The 26,877-nt window shown below is 42.8% G+C and overlaps 1 protein-coding gene across 2 annotated transcripts in view; it reads left to right on the forward strand.

The window, feature by feature from the left end:
- The first annotated feature begins 7,760 nt into the window (after positions 1-7,760).
- Positions 7,761-26,877, forward strand: part of NRP1 (neuropilin 1) — a 112,948-nt gene continuing 93,831 nt past the window's right edge. For both annotated transcript variants that reach the window (XM_048076533.2, XM_048076534.2), the window contains exons 1-3: positions 7,761-7,949; positions 8,148-8,633; positions 11,828-12,002. In XM_048076533.2, coding sequence (XP_047932490.1) covers positions 8,567-8,633; positions 11,828-12,002 — 242 coding nt within the window. In that variant the 5' untranslated portion in view covers positions 7,761-7,949; positions 8,148-8,566. The remainder of the gene's footprint in view (positions 7,950-8,147; positions 8,634-11,827; positions 12,003-26,877) is intronic.

The following is a 26,877-nucleotide window of genomic DNA, read 5'->3' on the forward strand; positions in this document are numbered from 1 at the left end:
GCCACAAAATGATCTTGTAAGACAAAATTCAAGGCAATAAATATGAAAGAGCATTTCCAACAAATCAAGCAAATTCCCATCATTCTCAAAAATGATATTTTAATTATTTTCAGCAAATGATACTGCGCATGTCAAAAATCAATTTCATTAATTTTCTAATGTTTCATCCAGATACTGAATCACAAAGGTCTGAAAGTCCTTTTCTAATTATGGGTAATTGGGTCAAAAACATTTGAATTTATATTAGCATGTGAACTTTCTGCATGAAGGATACAGAGCTTTGAAGCAAGATGCTCAGCATTTTACTAAGGAGCTGAAAAAACATCAGCTCCCATTCCATGTGGTGCGGTAGCTGAGGTAACTCAATGTTTTATAAGATCGTTTGGTATCTTGCAGGATTAATTTGAAGTGGGGCTCTTGGCCATTGGTCACAACATGGTATTTTCTGCCTAGATGAAATCATCTTCATTCCAGTCAATAAAAACCAAGCACCCTTTGGATTCAGTACATGGAGTTGCTAAGACATTAAAGTGGACTTTGACCTTTTTCCAGTCTATATGTGATACCTATTTTTTGTCTGTTTATTACTCATTAAGGTCTTCATGATGGAAGAATTTGACCCAAAAGAGGAGAAAATAATTGAAAGTTTTATGATATTTTATGGTGAACAAGCCATGAAGGAAGTCTCAAAAACAACATAACACATAAATGTCACGGAGTTTCCATGCAAACATGAATCTCACCAGAATACATCTATTATCGTTGCTAATCAGAGTCTGAAATAATCTTAAAGAGCAAAAGTGTGCATAAGATTATAACTACAGGGATGAACAAATTCAAACATATAAATTCTGAAAGCATGACAAAGAAGCTTCAACACAGTAAAGCCAACGGAGCAGTTGAGAACAAAAAAGCAATGTCTCCAGATAGATTTAGAAAAACAGTGAATTTATTATTTTTTTTTTCACAGCAAACAAGATGTTCTCTGGCAAATGATATGAATCTTTTGTCAAGGCTGTCCAGATGGCCTTTGTGAATAAAATACTGCACACAGCAGTGACATACTTGTTGGACAGATAACTTACAGATTTGGAAACAGCCTGTTGGAGAGCTTCTTCATTAAACTAATAATGTTTCTGGTTATTTGGTTACACGAAGCCAAGGGCCTGGTGATAGTTTCATGAAAAGGAAAGTTTTAGCTGCTATGACAACATGGACAACTGTGATTTTCCTCTTGAGAACCTGGCTGAATTATATAAAACCTAGTAAAAACTAGATTTCAGAAAGGTCTCTAAGAAATGAAAAGACATACCTGGGAGATTACAAGAAATCTGATACAATGGTTCTTATTTCATGAAATAAGATTGAGAAGATTGTGAGAAGTGTTAAAAATTACTTTGATTATTGTGGAAGCTTCTTTGGAAACCCATTTTTTTCATAAATTAGGCAAAAAATATTGTTTAAGTCAAAACAGGAGTTCTTCAGTTAACTTTATTGGCAAGTGAATGGTCCCAATACTGATGAAACTGCAGTAGAAAAGTCAGGAGGGAGAACAGACACAATAGGTGATGCCTTTTAAAACATAATTTCCTATTCAGTCAGTCCTTCTTCAGACTGTTTTTCATTTTCTTTATTTTTTGTTCTTTTTCTGTCTGGGGAGTCTGAGAGTCCAATATTCTGTCACTCCATTGGGTTTCTCTTACATCCATCTTCTGCACCCCACAGGTTCAATATAAAAAGATTGCCTACCCACCCTTATTCCATAGCCAAAATATCTCTCTGCTTTAACTGGATTTTCTTGTTAGAGTAACAAAACAAAATGTTACTTTGTTGTGTTTTATTTTAAAAGCAATTTTATGAGACACATCATTTCAGAGCAATTTTTCTACAGACATAGCAATAAGAAGAAAATACTGAAAGAAACCAACATTCTGAATATGAACCCATTTGATCAGATCAGTTATGTTTCTTGCTTTTCAATTTCAAGCTCTGGACTGAAACACAATTAACCCATGGATCCTTAAAGCTCCTTCCAGATTTCAGTCCATATTCTTAAGGTACAAGACCAACGGCAGTAGATATATAAACTTATTGTATTTAATTTATTTGAATAATACTCCTACCGCTACATTTAAACTCCTGAGCAAAGATCTATGTGTTACCCGTTGCTTCTGTTTCCCTCAAATGAAGCTAACCAATTGGAGGCAATCCACTGCCTGAAAATTAAGCCCTTTGAATACAATTCCCTGAATTTCTAGTTTATCCACTACAGTCTATAAATGGGTCCTCCATTCCATGTATAACATCAAAGTATGCCAATGTAAATGTTCTCTAGTTAATAAATAATCCAAACAAGCATTTAGCTGAAAAGCCATTTAACATCAGCTATAATAAGTGACAAAGAAAATTGTGATAGGGAACATCTCTTGAGAAAGATGAGAGATGAATGAGAAAGGGAATCTGATCTGTAATGAATGCAGTGCGACTGCTTGTTTACAATGATTGCTGCATTGTAGCTAAAGGGGGTGCATGACAACCATGCAGCACCGCTGTGACAGCTTCCATTTCCCTAATAACATTGCACCCTTCCTAGTATTATTCTATCAGATGTAACATATAAAGTAGTGCATATAATTTCCAATAATATGATATAATTATATGGACCTGTATAGACGAATAGATTACATGAGCAGGACACTAATTTTCCAGCCAAACACAAAGCAAGACAAGAAATACAAAGATACATCTAACAGTATTTTCACCTTCTTCTTAATGATTATAGACCTTCAGTCTAGCAGAGCCTTATTTTGAAAGGAACTGTTATTTTGGCTTCTTGCAGTGGTTATCTTAGTGTAAACACAGACATTGATATACCCATTGTGCAACCAAATGGAAGAAACTGAAGTTGATAAAACAAATTTATAATCTAAGGGTCCATTATCATTGTTCAGGGGCTTCTTTTCTTCTTTGAAGTCAGTGGGATTTTGTCATTGCCTTCAGTGGAAATATAATCAGATTCTTAGTCCATATCAGTAGATTTGGTACGTATTATTTCCTTCATCACAGAAAGAGCTATTTCAGAACCCCTTGATTTCAACAGGCATTATTAGAAAGCACACTACCATAAATACACTTTCATGCTGCCTATATCCCCTACTTCCTATCTCAGAGAAAAAGCAAGTAACACTGAGAACATGCAAGTATAACTGAAGAACAGAAAAGGAGTGGGGCAACCTGGAATAACATGGTGTTGACCATGCTCAGATCTGGCAGCCATAGTACTGCAGGCAGAAAAGGAATTAAGCCTAGGAGAGACCTGACGAGCTTGTCAAAAAGGAAATGGGAATAGAGTGATATGTCTGATGACTTGCTTTTGACACAGATGAAAATATTTGACTTTTGATAATCAGATAATCAGATAAAAAACTTTGGGTTGTGTTAATTTGTTGGAGTGGAATGTGTTTAGACAGGATGATGAACATGTTTTGATAAGGCATTTGTGAGATGGCACAGTAGTGATTCCAAGGAGTTTGGTAAGATATTTGGAAAGTCACTGTAACCCTAACAACGTAGTCAAAGGGGAGGTAACAGAAATGCAAATGAATCTACGGTTCTAAGTATATCTTGCAATATATGGCCATGTGTAAGTTTAAATAATGTATAAACCAGATAGTTTGGATTATATATATATATAAAGAAAAAATATTTGCACTGGTAATGTGGAAGAGGGTAAGATGAGTGGTGAAAGAGGAAGGATCATTTAGATGCATGCGGTTGTGTGTGGAAAAGAGGTGTAACATGAGAGGACGAGGTGAAAAAGCGTTGGGTGTGAGAGACTGAGTAGGAGGATAAAAGATGTAGGAGATAAAACAGTTGAGAGCAGAGAGATATAGACAAGAGAAAATGTATGTCAGATCTTAAAGATAAGGGTAAATACCTTCAGTACAGTACAGCAAGCTATAGGAAGCCAAGTAGTGATTCACATGGCCAAAGCAACAGGACAGAAGATGAAACAGAAGTCTAATTTGGGAGAGATTCTTGGGGAAGATAAGTGAAAGAAAAGGAAAACATTAGAAAGGCAATTATAAATGAGTACCAGACTACATATATGAAGGCATTAGTAGGTACTAGTCATAAAGCAAATGCATTTCTAGTTCTCCTCTAAATATTTGTAGGAAGTCTCAATTTTCAGGCACTTAATAATATGGATGGGTTTAATTTGTTGTGTTTCTTTTTCAAAATAATAAAAAAATAAAGGTGTCTTTGGCCATAGATTAATCATTTGCCAGACTTAGTTTTTAATTAAATGCATTACTGTGCTATATGAGCGCATAAAGGAGTAAACATCAAAGTTGCTCTGTTCTGCTATTGTTAAAATGGGAAAACTGTTTTTTCCTTTGGAATTTTAAGTTTTATATTACATGATTTAGCTCAAGGCAAATATTTTTTATGGCTGAATTATAAACTTCCTGAGAAACAGGTTTATAACAGAAGTGCAGACAATCTCCAAAAAAACATTATAAGCACCAAGTCAAATTACGAAGCAAAGATGGGCCTGAACCCAAACCCTAGAGCCTGCCACTCCATTAGCTTTTACATACACTGGATTCAGATTCAGTCTTTGTAACACTAACTCATCCTCGCCATAAAATCCCATTACTGATGTGAAAATGGAGAGCTGAACAAATATGTAAGTAGTTGCAGGATCAAGATCTAAACTACCATGACTAAAATGTGAGAAGTGGATTATAAAAAGAAACTTCTGAATGTTTCAGTTGATGCCAGTTTATATTCAAGATGATTAAAGATTAAACATTTTCAGATAAATATATGTAAACCAATGATAAAATGTCTTCACTCATCATTTCTTGGCAAGTCATACATGGAAGACACATGCACCTGTGTTCGTGAACCAGAGGGAAAAAGATGGGTAGAAAATCTAGACCAATGCCATTCACATCATGATAAGAAAGGACATTAATGTACCAGACTCTGCTATATTTCCCAGGCTTTGAGAAGTCAAGAGAAAAAAAAAAATCCTGGTGGGAAACCCAAAATGTCCAGAGTGCTGAGGAAAAGGAGAAGTCCTCCTTAGTGGGCCACTTCAGACACAACAGAGGCCATTCCTGTCCAGCTGTGGCCTTGTACATTTCTCTATGTGCAAGAGAAGGAAGCACTGATACTTGAGACCTGAGCACACTGAAGTAAGCCTTGGTATATGGATTAGCAGTTACAAGGGAGGCTGAGGTGATAAAAGCAACCTTCATCATTAGTCTTATGATTTATCACATTGTACCATCCTCACTAATGTACACGTTCTGTCAGTGTTTAAGTATTTAATTTTTCTTTCAGAGAATGGAATATCTTTAAAATGCACACTAGGTAGCAGCACACTGTGCCCACATCTGCAGAAGGTGACTTTTTAAGCTGATATGGAAACAAATGGAAAAAACTCCGCTGTTGGTTGGTTGGTTGGTTGGTTTGGAGCGTCTTTACAACAGGGAATGGGTATTCCCTCTCTTCGGATTCATAGACACCACCCAACAGGACAATGCTAATGATGGCAAGAGAGCCATCTGTAATTCACAATATGCACAATCTCTGGGTATCTGACTGCTACTTTTCACTTACAAAATTAATAGTGGCTTCTGAGACTGGGTTTTTTAAGCTAACATTTATGTATACACTTGCGTATACACCAATTAGCTATCATCAGCAGATAACTTCAGAATTTAAAAATAGATGTACTTTAAAGTGTATATTGTCGCTCAGTCAATGCAGACTACGATGTGCACACATTGGACAGGACCAATTTATCTCAAGGACTGTCCAGCAGCATGAGAGTTTTAATAATCAGAGAGCACTGTTACTTCTCACCTCCCTTGTTCTGGTTACTTCACTAAGAGAAAAACAGAGAGAGGGCTTAATGTGCTACCCAGAATGTATACATCCCAATCAATCACAGAAGTGTGTAGGTATTGTATATGACGATCCAGAGACTGTCTAAAGACAGGGAAATGAGCCTGAAGTAAGTCAATCTGACTACCTCCAGCCTGCCTGGTTTCCAGGCAAGGACCACGGCCTGTCTGGAGGCATGGACACATGGACATGGGCACGGACACGGGCATGGATGTGGGCATGGCCACGAGCAAGGTCGGAGGTTGAGGAAGGAGAGGATGAGGTGTGCAGAGAATGTAACAGGATCAAACTCTGCTTTAGTGCATGATATTGCAGAACTGCAATCACAGAGGAGAGCGGGAGTGGCTGGCAAAAATTCAGAAAGTAGTGATGAGAGAGTGTGCAGTATGAAAGCAGCAGACAGATTTCCTACAGACTTAATCTCCAGACTTGAGCTGACCTTAAAGTCGGGGGCTTCAAAAGGGCAGCGAGGGAGTGTGAGTGTGGAAGGCTTAGACTCGGGACAGGAGACAAAGGGATGGAGGAGGCTGAATCTGTGTACGATTTCTGAACACAGATGTAACACATTTGTAGTTAATCTGTGTGGCTGCAGACTTACAGCTATGTTTGAAAATTATTTCAAACATGGTTACATCTTCAGAGCAGACAGAGATTTACTGCTGCGGCTGCACTGGGGGGGGTGACCCTGTCCCAGCAAAGCCTGGCTTTTTTCCCTCTGCATCCTTCAGAAATCCTCCTTGCAGAGCAGGTCCTCTAACAGGCCCTTTTCCTGACGAAGCGTTAACAGTTTTCCTCGGCTGTGCACCAGTAACAATTGTTTTCAGACTCTGCTGTGGGAGATGAGAGTGGCTGACATTCACCGCTGGCCACAGGTCATTTTCCTAGTGCAGACCCATCTTTGGGGACCATTTAACGCCGTGTTTCAGGTTTCAGCCTTCAAGCTCTTCATCTATCTCCTACCCCAGTGACCGGATTGCCTCCATGCAGCGGGAGCTCAAAGCGCTCCACATAAAAGAAGCGGTCAGGCTCAGCTAGGTAATAACTCCCGGGGTGCAGGGGCAGCCTGTAAGGCAGGGCAATGGGGCACGGAAGGGACAGGCCCCATTGCTGGTGAGCGCCAGACCAAGCAGGCAAAGCAGCAGGATTCAGAGCTCGCTGGTGCCAGCTTGGAGGGATTGCTCAGAAGACAAGCCCTCCCTGATGGAGATTTCGTGCTACGTAGCCTCCTTGGGGAGCAGGGGACCCCGGCCACTCCTCAGCTCCTGGGGGAGATGGACAGGCTGGGCGACAACGGGGATGGGAAGGAGGTTGGGAGGCAGGGAGTGCGGGGAGGTCGCCCCCCGGAGATGCAGGTGGGTCCGGGTGAGCCCACGACCCGGGGCTCCCCCCAGGGGAGGCATCCCCACAGCTCAGCCCCACCAGCACAGCCAGCACCCCGCGGCATGGCAGGGCATGGCGGTGCCCCACGGGGGGACAGCGGGGGCTCAGGGGGGACACGCGTGGGTCCTGGGGGGGGAGAAAGAAGGCAGTGGGTGAGGGACGGGGCGCCACGGAGGGGAGTGCAGAGAGGGGAGGTGGGCGGAGGGGCACGGCTCGGCACGGCTCGGCACGGCTGCGAGGAGCCACGCAGGAGCCAACGGGGCGCAGGTGGGTGCCCCCGGCCAGCTCGGCGCTACCTGCCGGGGCCGGGAAGCCGCTCCTCTCCCCCCCCTTTATCCCCTCCGCGCCCCCCGCCCCGGCTGGGTGCCAGGGCTGGGGCTGTGCCCTGTTTGTTCGGCGGCTCTTCCGCGCTGCCGATGTCTTGGGGGGCTGAGGAGGAGAAGGAGGAGAAGGAGGAGGAGGAGGGCGGGGAGGGGGAGGGGACTGGGGCTTGGGAGACGGCGGCTCCTCGGCCTCTCTTATTGCCGCTGAGTTGCGCTCCTCTTCCTCAGGCTGCGAGCAGGAGCCGCCCGGCCGCTTCCCCCTTCCCCGGCCGGCCGGGACTCCCCGCGGCAGCGCCGCGCCCGCCCGCTCGCTCCCCACCGGGGCAGGTGAGTGCGGGGCCGGCCCCAGCCCCAGCCCCCGGGCACCACCGGGCACCTCCGGGCACCACCGGGCACCGCCGACCCCCGGGGAGCCGCGGCGGGGCCGCAGCGGGGAGCGGGGCAGGCGGGGGGGCCGCACTTTGCCAAACTCCGGCGCCCGTCCCCGCTCACCGCCGGTCTCCTCTCCTTCTCTCCCCTCCGCAGAGCACTCCCCGGAGCCCGCCCCGAGGTGCCAACAGCAGCCGCCGGGATTTTTGTCTGTCTTGTTTGTGTGTGTTTTTTTTTTTTTCCTTTTTTTTTTTTTTTTTTTTTTATCCCCTCGCTTTCATTTGGCTTTGTAGTCTCGCTGGGAATGGCAGGGGCAGCGGCGCCTGGAGAAGGAACAAGTGTGGGGAAAGGGAGAGGGAGCCGGAGCTGAATGACAGGATGCGGGCGACTTGAGGCACGGAAAGAGAAGCCAGCCTCCCTCTGCCCCGGGGACTGCCCTTGCGGACACTGCTTTCTGCTCCTCGCTCCGGCCGAAGGATTTAAGACCTAGGAAGAGTTGTGTGTGGAGGGCTTTTTTTTTTTTTTTATTGTTATTGTTATTATCATTCATCCTCTCCCTGCTCTCGGAAGGGAAAATGGATTGGGGACTTCTCCTGCACTGCGCAGCCCTCACCTTCACCCTCGCCAGGGCTCTGCGAAGCGGTAAGTGCCACGGGGGGGACGTCGGGTCTCAGCCTGGGGAACCGAGGGCTGGCGACGGGGCCCGGCGGCCCCGGGGCCGGCCCCGACCCCGCGCCCGGTAGCGGGGAACTTTGTGCCCGAGGACCGAACCGGCGGGGTCCGAGCCCCGGTGCCCCTCGGCCGGGCACGGCCACGGCCGCCGGCTTTATTTTCCGCTCTTTGGGGTCGTTTTATCAAGCAGGGTGCTCGTTCTCGCAGGCTCAGGACGGCCAATTACCTTCATAGTGGTTCCTCCCATAGGCAATTAAATAAGTCTCGCCTCCGATATCTGAGAGATAATGAGCATTTAGAAAGGAAGGCTCTTTCTTCCCCCTTTCTTTTTTTTCCAAAGCGTAGTATTTCAGAGTACCGTGCATGTTACTAGCTGTACGTATACCTGCGGGCAGCCCTCAGACGGAGAGCCCTCTCGCCTACCCCTTTGCGAAGTCTGCAGTTTACGTGCAACTTGCACGGTGCCAAGAGAGAAGCTGAGCCTCTCTGTGAAGGCTCAAGACTCTCCTCTCAGAGAGAAATCCCGTAACACATGACCGATGTAGCTTAGTTTACTATCAGGCAGCCCTCGAAAACACAACTAATTAAAAGCACCGCGCTTCTCCTTGCCCGCACAATGCCCGGGCACCGTGAATCTTTTACTGCATGATGCATTTTTAAAGACGGTCTAATTGTAGGACTGCTTGATGTTTAGCTCTCGCACACGAAACAGTTCGTGTGAGTTTTCCTTTCCCGGCAGATCCTGTGCAATTATTATTAACTAATTATCAAATATTTACTTTTGCCTGACTGGGTTTTCAATCAAAGTAATTAAAAGAAGGGAGCACCCTCCACTTAGGCTGGTATATTGTTTTAATAAGAGACCGCAAGTGGAGTGTCATGTAAGAGAGAGTATTAAAATCGCGTGTTTTATGATGGAAGTTAATCTCTTTCCCAATATGTTTCGAGGAGGCTGCTTAATTTAATCAGGACGAGCTGCCTCCCCCAGCGCCGTGGCACAGGAGCGAAGGCATCAGAGGCGTGCACCGAGCCAGGCACGGGGATGCTCCGGGAGCGCTTCACTCACCCCAGGCAGGTGGGGGCACGGACAGCCACCCGCTGGTCCTACATCAGCCAGGAGTGCCCCGAGCCCTGCACCCTATGAGGAGTGAGAGGGGGCATCCTGCGCTCCTGTTGCTCATTTCTTCCCTTTAGAAGATGGGGAGTGGGGCAGGGTGCTAGGCAGAAGCCTCCTGTATGAGCAGTTAATGCAGTGGCCCTGCTGGTGTCAAGGCCATCAGCCTCCTCCGTAACCTCCCAGACCCACTGATGCCACCTTCACCTACGTCCAGCACTAGTGTCTGCTAAATTAATTCATTAACCTTATTTAGAGCTAATGGTCCAAAGTCATTAGAAACTGCTCTTCTTAATCAAGTGTGAGAGAGATTGCACAGAGCCAAGGAGTCTAGCAGACCGCATTATCTTATTACCCTGTCACTTTCCCAGAAGTCGCAGATTAAGGAGCGCTGGTGGTAGCGAGTCCACCTCAGTGTCCTCTGAAGTGACTCTGTCAAGTGACTAGAAGCAGCACTGCTTTATTTCAGGCATTTAACAGATGCCAGACTCTGCCATGTTGTTTGCAGGGCTGGAGTGGGCTTAATGAGACAGGATCACTTTCCGAGTGTGCTTACACAGGGAGGAAAAGGCAAGATTCCCTGAGAGCCCCAGACAGCGGATTAGCAAGATCACCAGTGACAGCTTTTGAGCTTTGAGCTGCAGCGCCTTTTGTTTTGGTCACAGGAAAACAGTCTGTTTTGCAAAGGCAAAGCAGAAATAAATAATAAGATAGCCATTCCCAGCAACATGCTTAGCAATATCTGATTGTGGACCCCACAGCTGAGTACGTATCATCTTCTTCCCTCTTAATTTACAGCAAATAATATCTATAAAGTGTGTAGCTTTATGCATTTTTGATGTATACTTCTTCATTCATTTCCATTTGACCTGGTTTTCCTGCAATAAAATCCCTTACATTTATAAATTCATGCTGAGAGCAAAGAATGCCATTTTGCTTTCACAGGGAGGGTATTAGATATAGCATTGCAGTCCCTATGTATCATTTTGGGGATGTAGTGATGTATAGGCTCACTTATGAGTGCAGACAGTCTTCCTCTCTGTAATTTACTGTCATATTTATTGCTCAAAAGTAAACAAATAGTGTGTGGGGAAAGTTTTTCCTCTCCAAAGATTTGTAAGTAGAAAACCATAGTAGTAAAGAAGTGAAAACACAAATCTGCACTGGACAGTGAAGCAAGCAACCACGTAGATTGGGTTTCTTGCCTCCTTATATTTTTCGCACAAGCCTTAAAATGCAACCTTGACAACACTGGCCAAAGGACCAAGGTGCAGCATGCCACATTTCAGAGTTACACTCAGTGATTCTGAAAACTTTGGCAACTGTTTTGTTATTAGAAATAAACCTTTGTTGTTGTTGGGGGGGAGGGAGGGAGGAACAGAGGGAAGAGGAAAGGATGTTGTTCTGCTCCATTACTTTGATGCAGTCTCCAAGCATGAACAAACTTCCTTGAAGGAATAAATAGTGGATGATTTCTGCTTCACTAAAACCACTTTGTTCTCTGCTAGCCTGGGTTTGAAGAGCATAGATAGTTTCGAACTGCCTAGATTTATGGACTGATAAAACAACGGGAGGGTCTGCTGCAAGCAAGCAGGGATCCACCAAGACAATCCCAGTGGTCAGTGACACAGACCAGGCTTCTCACGGAGCCGGACAGGGGGTCAAATGGCAGCCTTTTAGCTTCCCCACCCCCAGCTTCCCTTAAAACTTCATACTTAAGCAGATTACAGTTGGGGGAATAATTGAGGCTCTGACACCCTTCTAAGGCAGCACTAGCACTGCTGCGAGGAGGCAAGGACTGAACGCTGTATGGGGCACTGTTTCCTCAGGGGAGCTTTTAGAAGTTGAGGAGCGGGGGATCTTCCGCTCCTTGCCGGTGGGTTCTGCCGGTGGGTTTATGGGTGGGCAAGGAGTGTCAGGCCCCTGTCATTCAGAAAATGCAGCCTTCCCGTAAGCGTGCGGTAAAAGTTTGCTTGAAGAAGGCTGCCGTGCCGGGTGCTTGCCGGGGCCAACCACAAAAAAAGCCAAATCTGTTTCGTTCCCACTGCAGACAAATGCGGCGACACCATCAAAATATTAAACCCCGGGTACCTCACCTCTCCGGGCTACCCCCAGTCCTACCACCCCAGCCAGAAGTGCGAGTGGCTGATCCAGGCCCCGGAGCCCTACCAGAGGATCATGATCAACTTCAACCCCCACTTCGACCTGGAGGACCGCGACTGCAAGTAAGTGCGGGCGCCGCGCTCCGGAGCGCCACGGCGCCACCTGCCGGCCTCCGAGGGGCAACTCCGGCCTCCGCCGGCCTCCACGGGGCTCCCCCGGCCTCCGAGGGGCTCCCCCGACTTCCAAAGGGGCTCCTCCGGCCTCCAAGAGGCTCCGCGGGGCTTTCCCCGCCGCCGGCTGCAGCCTCCCTTCTGCCGGAGCCTCCCTGCGGAGCCTCCTCCGTGGGGCGAGGGGAGGCTGAAGGGAGGCTCGGCAACTTTTGCTCCGGGGGATGTGGGTTGGATTTCGGCCTCCCCGGGGTGGGGAGAGGCAGGATGTTGAGGTCGCGGCTTGCGCTTTTTGCCACGCCAAGCACCGTTCGTTTTCCTGCTTGCCGTGTTTGGTGTTTTTTTTTTTTTTTTTTTTTTTTTTTGAATGAGGCTCTAAAGTGTTAAAGAGCGGTTCTAGTCGTTTTGCGTCCCCACGGCTACTGGCAGCCTGTGGCAGAAACGGGCACCTTGTAATTTGCCAGCTCTGCTTAATGCAGAATTAGTCTGGCATTTATTCTCACCCATTAAGATGCAGTGGACTGCAGGTCCATAGATGTATTTCCTTCTTTCTCCCCTTGCTGCTGATTTATAGCCAGTAGCTCTTCTTTTCCCTCCTCCTGCTCTTCTGTAGTGCTCTGAGAGGAGGAAGGGGAAAAAACAAGGCTCCTGTGCTCCTCTGTGCTTGTATTCCCACTGACCATCCATTTCCAAGAGTGGGAAGGGGAGTAAGAGCCTTCCAGAACACTGTTCTCCACTTTTCCCCAGGTCTTTGACTGGAAACCACATAGTTTGCACAAGACAACACGTGGTCAGATCACTCCCCTCTTTAATACACCCTCTAAATTCAGCCTACTTATTTCATGAAGAAAATATTTTAATGATTCACTGTTTAAAAATTTGAGTATCATGGGTTTTTAATCCCCTTCTGATAACTGCGAGACTCATTGTTTATTAATGCTACCAGCTAAGATTTTCTCTGCATGTCAGAGAGAGATTAAACTCAGTTGCCATTGGTGCTTGACATTTCATGTGCGTATTCAGTATTTTACAGGCTCTGGTACTGTACAGTGGTGCTTAGCATCATCAGGAGTGGTAGTAACAGACTGTGAGGTTAGAGTGTTGGACTTACAGAGGGACTGTACTCAAGCACTTAATTTTTATCATGCAAGCCTTTGTTCCTAACGTTTAATAAATAGATTACTTAGATCATAATTATTGATTTCTCTTAAAATGAAGTTCTTTAATGATGCAGTGTGGTGGTGCTTAGCCGCTTTGTTGTTGTTTTTTATAATCTCTTATATATCAGCATTTCAGTACCACAGTCAAGTGATAACGCAGGAAAACCCTATGCTCATAAAACTAAACTGACTCTTTGTTAAAATGAAATTTTATTGTGGTGTTGGAGCTGCGGCTCATATTCACACCATATGTTCACACGCTCACTTCCCGTTCTTTAATTTTTAATTTGCTGTACTCAGGCAATGATTCACTTCCCCGTGCCTTCTTGATACAGATTTTACTTTCTTTCTGTGGGACAGTGCTAATGCTTAAAAATGTCTGCGTGTGTCTCTCTCTCTTTGTCTTTTAGACAGAGATTAGGAAATTAAATCAAACATATTTCAGTGTCAGCCCCTTTTTGTTCCTTGCTAGAATACATGTTTTTCCAACGCTATAAAACCAACATGGTCTTTGACAGCAGTAAAGTGGTGTACAGCATACAATTATTTAAGGAACAAGTAATCTTTGTGGCATAGCGTTGTGCTAAACAGTGCCAGATTGAGCTGAACTGGGTCCAGGGAAGAGATTGACTCCCTCCCTTCATCGCTCCCTTCTCAATATTCATTGTCCACTCTCCCCCTTGCATTATTTCTTCCTCTGAAAGGGGGCCCAGTGCAGTAATGAGATGGTAGTGGGTGGAAGGAAGTCTCTAAACAGGGTTGTTTGCATTGTCTTTGCAGTATGTGATGGTGATGACTTTACCGTCGTTTGGTCTATGCTGAAATGCTAATCTTCTAGGGTATGATAAATTACTCAGCTGCTACTTCACTTATATTTAAAATTGCTCTTTTTAACTTGAGAGGGATTGTGTTTGTGCCAAGAACCTTAGGACCAGAATAATAGAAAATGATTTCAGCAACAGGAATTTGTCAACAAGCTCTGTGGTTTCAAATTTCACTGTCTACTTACAAAATTCACATTCCTCATACCAAATATTGCGTACAAATGGAGAATAATGCAATAAAACCTATCACAAGATTTTTTGGTTTTGCAGCTAAGTACATTTTGGTTTCCTAATATTCTTCATTTATTATCAACTCAGTGTGCAATCTAGAAATGTGCAATTTAGGTTACACACTAGCTTATTGAAAGGTTTATCACTGGAAATTAATAAGCACTTAAATATGAAATGCAGATAGAAAATGAGAGATAGGGGAATTCATGTCTGGGAACAAAAAATGCCCCATACAATTAAAGTGGACTAGAAGAGAAGATTAGCTTTCTGGCCCAGCTCCCAAAATCCTCTTTATAATGCTGTTCATTGCGTCTCATACCTTGGTTAGAGTTGGAAATAACTTTAATAAGAAGAACCCCTGAGCCCAAGGGGGGAAACAGTATGACTTTGGAAAGGTTACCATCTTTTTCTGTAGTGTCAACAAGAAAATCAGGAGGCCTTGCCTAACTTTTGTAAATATCACTGTATATAGAGGGCTAGGCATATTGAAATGTAAAACTGGTGAAAGGTTGATTCTCTGAGGAGAATCAAAAGAAGCAAATCTAAGTGTTAGATGTACTGAAGCTGTTTGCAGTGAGTCTCTTTGTATGTTAGGGTCTGGAATTCATTTTAAAAATGTGCCCTCGATTTACCTACTTACTATGCTGTGCTTTAGTGGATAAGTATTTCTCAAATGACTCCTAATAAAATTCATAGATGTATGATTTTCTGATGATCATTTGAGTTGTTTCAGGCAAACATGGTGAAAAATCCTGTTTTTCTGGAGACAGTCCAAAGGACTCAACTTTCACAGTTTTGAAGAATAAAGATATGCAAATTATTAAAAATATGTTCACACAAGCTATGTTCATCTAACAAAAAATCTTCTAGTCAGAACTACTGAAACAGCATAATGGAAATACTGGGTCTCAACGGGAAGCATACAATCATGTCAACCACAGATTGTTATCAAGAATATTAATACATAATGAAAAAATACACAGTCTCTTTTTAACTTCTAACTTTAATGAATGTTATGCCTCCTCTTCAGGAGGCAAAGGAACAGAAATTATGGTTTACTTTAAGGGAAAACCAGTTTCTGTTTGCTATTTTACTTTTTTCAAGCAAGCTCAGATAACATCCATGCATTTGTTTTAGTCAGGAGCATGGTAAAAATCAATAGAAGAGACAAAACATATGGCGACATATTAGTTAAAATGCTGCAATGTTTGTTGCATGTGGTAAATGCTTTTCAGCACTCAGTGCAAGCTGTACAAGTCTCGTGTTGCTGAAGTATCCTACTGTGTAAATGTAGCCATCTTGAATCCAGTAAAACTTTATACCTAGAAAATAAACAAGAATGTCACTGATACAGTACTTTGAATTTATGGAACTTTTCCGGTTTCCCAGCAATGCACACTATCAGCATGATAATTTATAATGGTTTGTGACAAATGTTGCTGAGCAAAGAGGTGTGTGGTTACATTCAGATCAGATGTCATTATCTAGGGAGCAATAAAAATTTCACAGACACTAGGTTAAAAACATTAAGAAAATGAATGTGAAGCTTCAGAAGAAAAGGGCTTAAGAAAGGTGGAGGGCTGGGTAGAGAAAGCCCAAAAGTGGTTTTCTTACTGACAAATTATTGACTTTGTTGCCAGACTTGACTGTATTGTTTTACAAGGTTTTCATAGACATACCACACAGCACAATTGTTTTATTGGCCATCATTTATAGATGTATAGAATAAATATCATCCTTACGCGACAATTATAGAGTGTATACACAGTGCTGTCAAATCAATTTGGGTGGAAAATTTGGCCCATTTTGGGAACATTTCAGTCATAGGAGAGATGTCATAGGTAATTATTCTTTATATTGTGTTTACCAAGGATTAGTTACACCGATGAGATTAGGGCTGTATAGAAATTGCCGTCAGTTATAAAATGCAGAGCAAAAAAATACCTATGTTTGTTTATATAGAAGAAAGCAGTTCCTCCAGACCCTTGAGTCTGGAAAAAAGCATGGCTAGCCAGACATACTGAGTGCAACTGTAGCCCTGCAGAACTTCTGTAGCCCTTAATGATGTTAGAAATTCATCCATCTTTTGTATTTCTAAATAATGTCAATGGATTTATGCTGTAAATCTGTAGGCATAACAAACTGAGGCTGGTAAAATAAACAGGAGCAAGGCAAGCCATGGCTCAGCCTTTCTTTAGTTTCTGCAAAGTTTAAGCTTTCATTTACTTTTGTCTAAATCCTGGTTCCCATTCCTCCACACGGCGAAGGCTGCTTTCTGGAGACTTCGTGGTTTGTATTTCTCTTGTGCAGAGGCAGTTTGAGCCCCAGGTGGCACTGAGCTGCTGTGGCAATGCAGCGATGTCCTAGGAGACCTGTGCGCGAAGGGCACAGCTGGGCTGCCGTCAAGCCTCATGTGTCAGAAGGATCCTTTGAACTACTAAGGGCTGCACACATTATAGCTGCTTTCTGACTGCCTGGAGCTGTGCCTGGAGCTTGGCTCAGGGCTTTCCAGCCCTGAATTGCTCCCAAAAACTGTTCAAAGGTCATCTCAGGAGTAATGCAAGGTCTGGACCCCATACTGTCTTGTTATCGTTGAAAGCAGTGGGAATTTTGTCCTCCACTTTCACAGAGCTGTATCCCATTCTTCTTTCTGGCTGTGAAGAAAGGTGGAACACTGGCTCTGTAAGACTTTTATAACTGCATCAGTCATGCTGATGTCAAATGACAATCAGAGTTTCCCAATTTGTTCTCCTCAGCTGCTGTTGAGCTTGGTGGGCAGTGAGGTGACTGCAGTGAGCTGACAACACCAGCTAAGCAGCAGAGACAGCAAAGGAGCAGATTACTTTGGGCCTGTGAGAGACAGGAACAATATTTGACCATGGTTGAGCACAGTAGAGAAGCCTGAATGAGTTAAGGCCTCTGAGCTTTCAACCAGAAATACAATTTTAACAGCCTGGCCCTGTTCCTCTGGGCATCAGGGCTGGACTTTTAGCCATTTGCCTCAGGACAAGGTACATAAGAAAGGTGTGAATGTCCCCTCATCATCTGCTGAGGGCAGCTGGAGTAATGCCCATGTCCATGTGTGTCTTTGGATTTGAATGAGCTAAAACTCAGTAAGTTTGCAGATGACACCAAGCTAAGTGCGTGTGTCGATCTGCTCGAGGGCAGGAAGGCTCTGCAGGAGGATCTGGATAGGCTGGAGCGATGGGCTGAGGTCAACTGCATGAAGTTCAACAAGGCCAAGTGCCGGGTCCTGCACCTGGGGCACAACAACCCCAAGCAGAGCTACAGGCTGGGAGATGAGTGGCTGGAAAGCTGCCTGGCCGAGAAGGACCTGGGAGTATTGGTGGATAGTCGGCTGAATATGAGCCAGCAGTGTGCTCAGGTGGCCAAGAAGGCCAACGGCATCCTGGCCTGTATAAGAAGCAGTGTGGCCAGCAGGTCGAGGGAAGTGATTGTGCCCCTGTACTCGGCTCTGGTGAGGCCGCACCTCGAGTACTGTGTTCAGTTTTGGGCCCCTCGCTACAGGAAGGACATGGACGTGCTCGAGTGAGTCCAGAGAAGGGCGACCAAGCTGGTGAGGGGTCTGGAGAACAAGTCTTACGAGGAGCGGCTGAGGGAGCTGGGCTTGTTCAGCCTGGAGAAGAGGAGGCTCAGGGGCGACCTTATCGCTCTCTACAGTTACCTGAAAGGAGGCTGTAGAGAGGTGGGGGTTGGTCTATTCTCCCACGTGCCTAGTGACAGGACGAGGGGGAATGGGCTAAAGTTGCGACAGGGGAGTTTTAGGTTGGATGTTAGGAAGTACTTCTTTACCGAAAGGGTTATTAAGCATTGGAACGGGCTGCCCAGGGAGGTGGTGGAGTCACCATCCCTGGAGGTCTTTAAAAGACGTTTAGATGTAGAGCTTAGGGATATGGTTTAGTGGAGTACTTAGTGTTAGGTCGGAGGTTGGACTCGATGATCTTGAGGTCTCTTCCAACCTAGAGAAATCTGTGAATCTGTAAATCACCCATCCCACATACCTTGAGCCACCCCACCAAGCACCTCACCACAGGAGGCTGGCATATGCCTGCCTCCCTGTCAAAGCCAGGCCCGATGTTGCCATGAGAGGGATGTGGAGCTCAGCACTGACCTGCTGAAAAGGCTGCACCAGGGCCGAAGGGGTGGCTTCTCCAGACCCTTTTCTGTATCAGAAACCTCTCCTTCAATAGGAACACCTAGCTGCTTGGGGCTACTAAGAGATTATTTGGGATTACTGAGGGGATGGAGGTGCTCGTCCTTCATTCTGGTCCCCACATCAAGAAAAAAAAGCATTTCTGGTGGAGTTTAGGGTGAGAGTTGCTGCAGTGGACTTGAGGGACATATAATATCTCATGTTTCTGGGTGCAATCCTAGAGCATTTCTCTATTTCATTTAAAGTACATGAAAGGCTTTCTCAGGTAGTGAGTTGTTGGTGACCACCACTATGTGATACTCTCTGAAAGGCTGTGGTAAATGGTGCCAAGGAAAAGAGTTAGGCTAGAGCGTGCTCAGGATCAGGGAAGCAAATAAAACCTGTTGCAGTAGAGTCAGAGTATGTTATTGCTTACATGTGTGTGCACATGGATAATACTTTTCCTTAACTTAAAGGTTCTGAATCATAGTATTTGGTCTTTGCTACAGGATTCAGCGTGTATTTCCATACACGTATCAGACAAAAGTATCTAAAAATAGTTCTGCTATTTTATTGTGGTTTTGATACCAAATAAGAGTTGAAAGAAGTTGGAAATTAAATTGTTTTTCTGATTACACAGTATAATAAATAGATTCTTTTGTTGTTTATCTAAGCAGTTAGCTCTTGTGAAAGTCTCTATTGTTAACCTGGCTAACAATTCTTTCTTTTAGAGTGGTGGCTTGGGTTTGAGTTTTCTCAGGAAAAGTTTTTAGGGGAACCACGACCAAACTACCTGGTCATAACTAGACATCTCTGTTTGTATGTGTTAGGGATGGAGATGCTGGATGCAGAGCCTGTTTTTGCACTCTGTGGACATGGGTACATGCCTGGCACTGTAGAGCCTTGATTTGGGTCCCTGTATGTAGCACAGTGCAATTATAACAGTTTTATGCAGGTGTTTATATTAATCCGGACAGTTAAGTGAACTGTGGGGAAAACTCTATCTTGATGTGCTACAACCAGATGCCCTTCAGACAGAAAAAAATCTAAGGGTCAGATATGGATTCCCATGAGCCTCATCCTTCAGCCTTTCTGCAGACACAGAAACAAATTCAGAACAGAGGGCTGAGTCCTTTCTAAACTGAAACCCAGAATCGTTGGCATTAACACCATGAAACATTCAATATGCTTCCAGTCAACCCCACCCCACTCTCATCTTCACCCCCCTCCCCCGTGCTAATCTAATTAAAACAAAAATCTACGTGTTGCTGAAAATTAGTTTCTTAATTATAGTTTATTGCAAGCTATAACATTGATAATTATGATATAGAGAGAGCTGATGTAAAACCAAATTCAATTATTTTCTTTTGTAGTATTTCCAAAGAATGAAATTATGTCTGAAAACAGGATACACATGCACTCACATGTATATGTCTAGACTTATGTGTCATACAGAACAACTTGGATACAGACGTATACGTTACGTGCACATCTCTAAGACTGTGCATACGTACATACATTTATACATACAGTATAGATTTGTTAGTTTATTAGAAGTTCCTAAAGTAAATCTACTAATTAAAGCGCTAATACCCATCTTAAGGCTGATAATTAGGTATAAAGAGAAAAGGAGACAGGATTAGTGTTCAGATCATGTTCCAAATGCCTCTTAATTGGGTGTTTGTAATCAATCCTGATTGCAAGAGGCAGTGGTTTGGCAGTATAAAGAATGAAAAAGGCTTAGCCCTACTATTTTCCTGTTAGTTGACTTGGCCGTAATATTTAGGTCAGGATCCACTGTCAAACAAGGTAATTTTGTCAGCATTAGCAATCCTCATAAAAGATATAAAAATCTTTTCTAAAGATATTTTCTTTCAAGCTAAAAACTCTCAATCTAAAGAGTTATTTTTATCCCGAATCTTAAAAGTGTTTTCAAAGTGAACCACAGAAAAGATTTTGTTCTCCTGGCCTCCATCCACCACTGACTTCTGAAATCAGGTCTGAGTTCACTGTGGGTCTTTCATTGCATTGACCTTGGCACTTTTCTCACCAAGCCACAGTTTTCCATCACAAAACCACACAGTTTGGTATAATGATTATTTCTTTATCCCAAGTAACCAAACAATTTTTTAAACAGGGTGACAGATTTCCCTCTTGCGTTGTGGGAAGCAAGCACCTGGCCATTTCCAAATAGAGTTTTAATGAACTTCCTGAAGGAGATTTGAGAGTGGTTTAATAAGTCACCTGCCAACTTTCTGGGAGCACAGGTCATTTTCTTTTTTCTGTACGAATTCACAAAAATGTGAGAATAACCCCCCTTCCCAAGTCCTAAACTTCCACAGAGGAAATTGATTTTCATGGGCAATATCAAAGGTTTTTAAAATCGTAACCTCAAAGAATAAAATTTCTGATCATTTCTCACACATAAGGTACTTGGAAACTGTGAGCCACAAAGCTGGTTGTGAACTGTGTGATCATAATACATTTAAACAGAAAATGATTGTCCTTATTTAGACTTATCTTGCATGTTAATAACATTACAAATATTTTACGTAATGCTATAAAATGAAGAATTTAGATGGCTCAAAAGCACCATTGAGAAAATATATGTATATATGGAAGAGACACCCACTTGACGTGGTGATTTCTTCCAGAGGAAACTATGCACATCCCAGAAGTACAATAACCAGCTGTTGTACAGGAGAAACAGGGGCACTTGTCTGCTGCCTTCCACGCTGATGTGGAGCTGCAGTGGCCCCTTGCCTCCCCTAAATACATATGTCTCACGCTGAATGGGAGCCTGGGACAATCCCTTCCTTACGTTCCCACCAGCTCGAGCTCCACTGCACATTTGCCCTGTGGGCTGCCCCCATGTGCAGACACAGCCCATCAGGGCTGTGGGGCGGGAGAGGGGTTGAAGCACCCCACTGCAGCTGGGAGCACCCACACTGCCCACAGAGCTCAGCCCTACACTGGGGCTGCTCCCCACTGCTTTTCATATGGGAAAAGAAGATACAGATATTCTTTTTTTTTTTTTTTTTTTTAATACACTCCTTCTTCAATTGGAAGCTAGGCACCTAGGGAAAATTGAGAGGTCTGTTCACACGCATGTGATTATTCTGCCTCAAGCTTTGAGAAATGCTCCCTCAGCCAAATTCCAAATTTTTCCTCATCATGTTCACATAAACAGTCCCACCGAAGTCAATTAAAACAACAGACTCACTTGTGCAGGGCTAGCAGTGCTTGAAAGCTAGGACATACATTTGTGGCACTATACAAATTAGTAGTCACTTTTGTAACAATGGATTTCAGGTGCTTGCAGAGAAATTTACTGTACAGTAGAAAACTCAGCTTCAATCTTTATTGTCCCCTCAATTCATAAATCACCATATGTAACTTATAATTTGTGCTCCAGAATCTGAGCTCATAACAGTGAAGGTTTGGGACAAATTGCTAAGCGCATTGGTAAGAACTGAAGTTTGTCTCAGTGTAGAATCTTGTGCCAATCTGTCATTAAGCCAGGCAACTTCTGCCGACTCTCGTCTGATATATTCATCTGTAACAAGGGAAGCAGATCAGCAATTTAGAAAAGCTTTAGCTTGATCACCATGCAGAAATGTAGACTGTGCTGCCTATTTCCATAGCGATCACTCAACTTTGCCAGATGCAAAATGGGAGGCTTACGTCTCCCATGCTAAAAACCCTTCTTATAGGAAATGCTAGTCTGTTGCTCCATTTGAGTAGCTTTAGTTAAGTCTGGAAAAATATGCAAAGGTGGCTCTTAAATAAAAGCTTTTTTTTTTCTTTTTTCTTTTTTCTTTCCTTTTTTTTTTTTTTTTTTTTCTGTTTCATAGCCATCTCCATAATCTGTTTTGGAGACAGAGGCATAAGATGTTTTAGCATGGAAGGCATATGTTCTGATTGCTGAGTGGTTTTTTGTTGTTATTGTTTGTTTGTTTTTTTGACATTCCCACAAAACCCCTGAGACTTGTATCACAATTCTATAAACTTTATCTATTTGTATATTCCTATTTGGGCTCAAATACAAAACTTCCTTACATGTATTTATAGCAGAAAATTTAGGTTAATCTCTGTGTATTTCAGATGGCAAACAGTTAAAGCAAGTACACATTTTAACCACTCTATATAGTCTAACATCATTCTAATGCATTTCAAAAATCTTTTTGTTTGTTTGTTTGTTTTGTTTTGTTTTTTATATATAGCATATGTACTATATAATGTAGGTGTATACAATAGATGCAGGACCACAGGGAGCTGGGGAGCAAGTGAAGACTGTTCCGCTGATGCCCAATAGTCTTGCACCTGCTAGCATCTCAAACATAAAATACCACAAACATATCGTATTATTTTCCTTACTGGTTTCCATTTTCATTTATGCTCCACAGCTATACTAGATGATGGCCTTCAGACAGTATAATAGTCTTCTTTATCTCATCTCTCTGACATCATTTTCAAGTTCCTTATTACTCTTGAACAGTGTAGCTAATAGTGCCCAAATTGCTTCTCATTCTTCCCATCATAGCATGTCATTATTCAAGAAACCAGTGCTCCTCAGCCTTTCCCACACAAATAGCTCTCCCCCAAACTAAACTTAAACTTACTACCAAGAGCCAGTCTCAAATTTCCCAGGCAATCAGCGTACCCCTGTTGCCTATTACATTTTTACTTTCTAAGTTTTTACATATATATATAATGTATATTTTATTAACAATACTTGTGTGCTCCTTGAGACTTGAATCTTTGTCTTCTAAAGCCTAGTCTTCATGCACTGATTTTTGTACTGGTTTAATGACTTCAATTAGGGATTTCTTTGTGTATAGTTAAAACAATTCAGCACACACAGGGGGATACGTTTATTCTAGTATAAAGATGCCTTATGTCAGTACATTTGCAGAAATAAACCTTGCTAGTGTCAGCAGTTTGTAGCAGGGGCTGTACTGCTTTATCCATAATGGTTTCTAAACTGGTATAGCTAAAGTGGCTGTAAAAACAGTGTATAGACTGGTACATAACTCTTGTAGAGATTTTTGTGTACTGTAATAGCTAATTTTGTGAGCAAATTTAATAAGATTCCCCTGCTGCTTGCAAGTTTGGGATTGCAATATATATATATATACATGTACATATTTATATGTACTTATTGGGGTACTTACTGACAAGTAGATTTTTTCCCAGCTTTTACTCTTTGAACGCTATCTCAGGCAAAGTGTCTAAGCTAAGCAGTTCCTCTGCGTACTGTAACTTATTCTTTCCAGGAAGGTTTTTTTTTAACTTGCCGCACTAGGCAGCTAGATAAATTACTGTGGTGTGACCTTCAAGCACCTCGCTCACTCCATGGAAATCATCCATATGCACACTCTCACCCCGTGATATTCCATATGACGTGCAATGTAGTTTATCCCTTTTTTAGTTATTCCTCCCCCCACCCCCAAGGCTGCAAACTGAAAACACATTCATAGGTGTAACCACAGCTCAGCTGATGCTCTGAAATCAAATTCTGAGTGCTCTGAAAATAAACATCTGATCACCGGGTAACTTTTGCATGTCCCCATATGCTCAGCATAGAAAGGAAAATATATCCTTCCTTGCCACATCTCAGCTTCAGCTATTTCTCATCTGAAAGATTTCAGATTATTTAAATTTAAATATCTAAGGAAAGGAAGCTGGTTTTCATGGTCCACAATCTTAATTTGTCCAAAGAACACTCCACTGAAGTTAGTGGATCTACAGAGATTTATGTCAGCTGAGCAAGAGCTGACTGTACACTTTAACAGCACCCTAGAAATTTTCAGAAGACCAGTGTTGTAGCTCAAACTCTATTAACTTAGAGTGAAGTTCTGCCATTCAGCAAGATCAGACCTCAATACTTGTGGAGAATGGGTAGGAACTTCTTAAAAGAAGGTAGAATATAGACCAAAGTCCTCTTTCTCGTGTTTTCAAATATATTGAGGATACATTTATTGATGTTTGTGAAGTCCCTAGAGACTTCTGGGTGGAAGTGTAGTGCAGTGTAATAGTTATTTGCCATTGTTTTGCATTTCTTAATCTTATAGATGTTAATTTATTTTTTTTAAACAATATACTGCTGTATAAAAATGCATGTGGCAATCTATCGACTTTCAGAGAGAAGTGTTATCCAAACAAAAATGAAGAATAGGACTCGTGCTCACAAGAGACATATTATCCGTGATGAGAAGAATCTATAACAGACACAGCACTAACTCAAAACTGAACACCAAATAGCATCCAAATGCAAGCAATTTCCAGTGTGTGCATATTGCCAGTACGAAACCAGGCCATTCTGAAAGCGCGGCGGCCCCCGAGGAGCCGTGAACCACGCAGCAGCAGCGCTAATGGCTGTCTTCTCATGTGCAGCGAGGGAAAGCAGCACTTTAGAGCCGCCTTGGGCAGCTTTTAAGTTATTCATTCTTAACTTACTTCTATAAAGCTGTTATTGGGTGGAAGCAGATGACAGAAAGATTTGGGGCCTGCTCTGTCTGCAGCAGGGGAGACTTCTCCCTTGCACATAGGATAAAATTCTGGCCTTCTTTAAGTCAGCAGCAAAATTTCTCCCCACCTGTGTGGGACTAGGTTCTCACTTGAACTGAATAAAATGATTTTAGGCTCCAGAAAACCCTTTTTTGAAGAACATTTTTCTGGTGCCAGTATATCTTGTAAACTTTTTCTGACTTTGGACATTATTTTCTTTCTAGCACACAGTGCACGTAGGAGAGCAAAGAGGCCCATGAGTTTTCAAATGCATTTGTACTGCTAGAGCAATAATGAAATTCAAAAAATACCCCATTTTCTCTTGCACATTTAATTCACGGTGTATGGTGCAGGTTCTACCTGTTTTCCTAACCTGCTTTCAGAACAATTAGGGCTGCTTTGTGATTTACTTGATCCCCCTGATGCCTAGTCCTTCCCCATCTCCTCTCTGTGGGTGATTTACTCTCCTGACTAAAACACAGTCGTTTTCTTTCTTCATATCATCCTCTCGAAGTTTTGGATATCATGTCAGGTCTCAAAATATTGTGAAACTTTATAAAACTCCTTGAATCTCAAAAAGGACTGAGGATTTCTTTTTCCTTTTAGTATATTTTTGGTGATTTTCCCTGTGATAATAATAGCCAGAAAATTCCTTCATCTTAAATGAGAAATTTGCCAATACCATGATATAAGCAGCTGATGCTTTAAAACCTGCCATCAAATTTCATGACACTGGTGATAAAAATCATGAGAGCTGGCAATGCTGTATTCTTGTTACAGTCCCAGCTTTCTGATGCTGCTTCTTTCCTCAGCCACAGCCCTGAATCTTCTATCACTCAAGTGATAGATTTCTAGAAAAATAAATAAATAATCAAAAGGAAAATAAAATATTAACTTCCATTGATTTCACTGCTTATCTATGTTTCTTCACCTCTCACTGCATGACCAAAACTTACAGAAAACAGAATTCACAGAAAAAAAAAATCAATAGGAAAAAAAAAAATCCCACTTAGTCTACCATCCTTATCTCTGAGTATATATATATGTAATAACATTAGGCATCCTACAATTATGGAAGCAAAATTTTTGTTTGACTTCAAAATGAATTTACAGAGATGAGGAGAAAAAAACAAAAATAAAGGCCAATAAGCACAAGGACATGACTTTTGGCTAAGGAAGGCACAGATCTGTAAATTACTGGCATATTTTGGGCAAAGCTCATATTGGCTGCTGCAGGGTTCTTGCACTTTCCCACTGTTCTTGCCTGGCAAATGTACTGGAGATAAACTAAGTGGACTGACAAAGAAAAAAAAAAAAAAAAACACTTTCTTATTCCATTTCTTTTTATGCATTGCACAAGCTTATGTTTTCAGGGGATTGCTGTTTTTCAAGTATTACACACACACACACACACACACACACAAAAAAAATGTGCAAAACAGCAAATATTAAGGGTCCCATCCTCACCCTAACTATGCCATTTTTATGTTGGCATGTTTCAGGTGAAGACAATAAAGTTGTGACTGATGGCTTTGTATTTCCCTCACAGGCCGGATCCTTTCCTGCTGTAGTTACGTTAACTGCAGTGGGGCTGCTCTGATGTGCACCAGCTGAGAAGCAGCCATATAGCTCTAAACTCAGGGGCTGTTCTGAGGACAAAACTAATTTTCAAAACATTTTTATGAAGTCAAGGAAATCTTAATGTCTTTATTCTGTTATTACTCTAAAATAATAATCCCAAACTGACCTGGGAGCTATTACTCGGTGAGCACTGGCCCCTTGAAGGTTTCAACTTGTCAAGTTTAGCCATTTTTTGAATGCACAGAGGAAGTCATTAAGGCACATCAGGCTGCTGATTGCTATTAAACTCTGCAGAGAATACTGTGTAAAAATCAATGCCATAAGAGGGCTACAAGAATCTAGGAGTCAGGAAAAGCACTTCTTTACCCTCT

Source organism: Anser cygnoides, chromosome 2, assembly GCF_040182565.1.
Source record: "Anser cygnoides isolate HZ-2024a breed goose chromosome 2, Taihu_goose_T2T_genome, whole genome shotgun sequence".
Classification (NCBI taxonomy): Eukaryota; Metazoa; Chordata; class Aves; order Anseriformes; family Anatidae; genus Anser; species Anser cygnoides.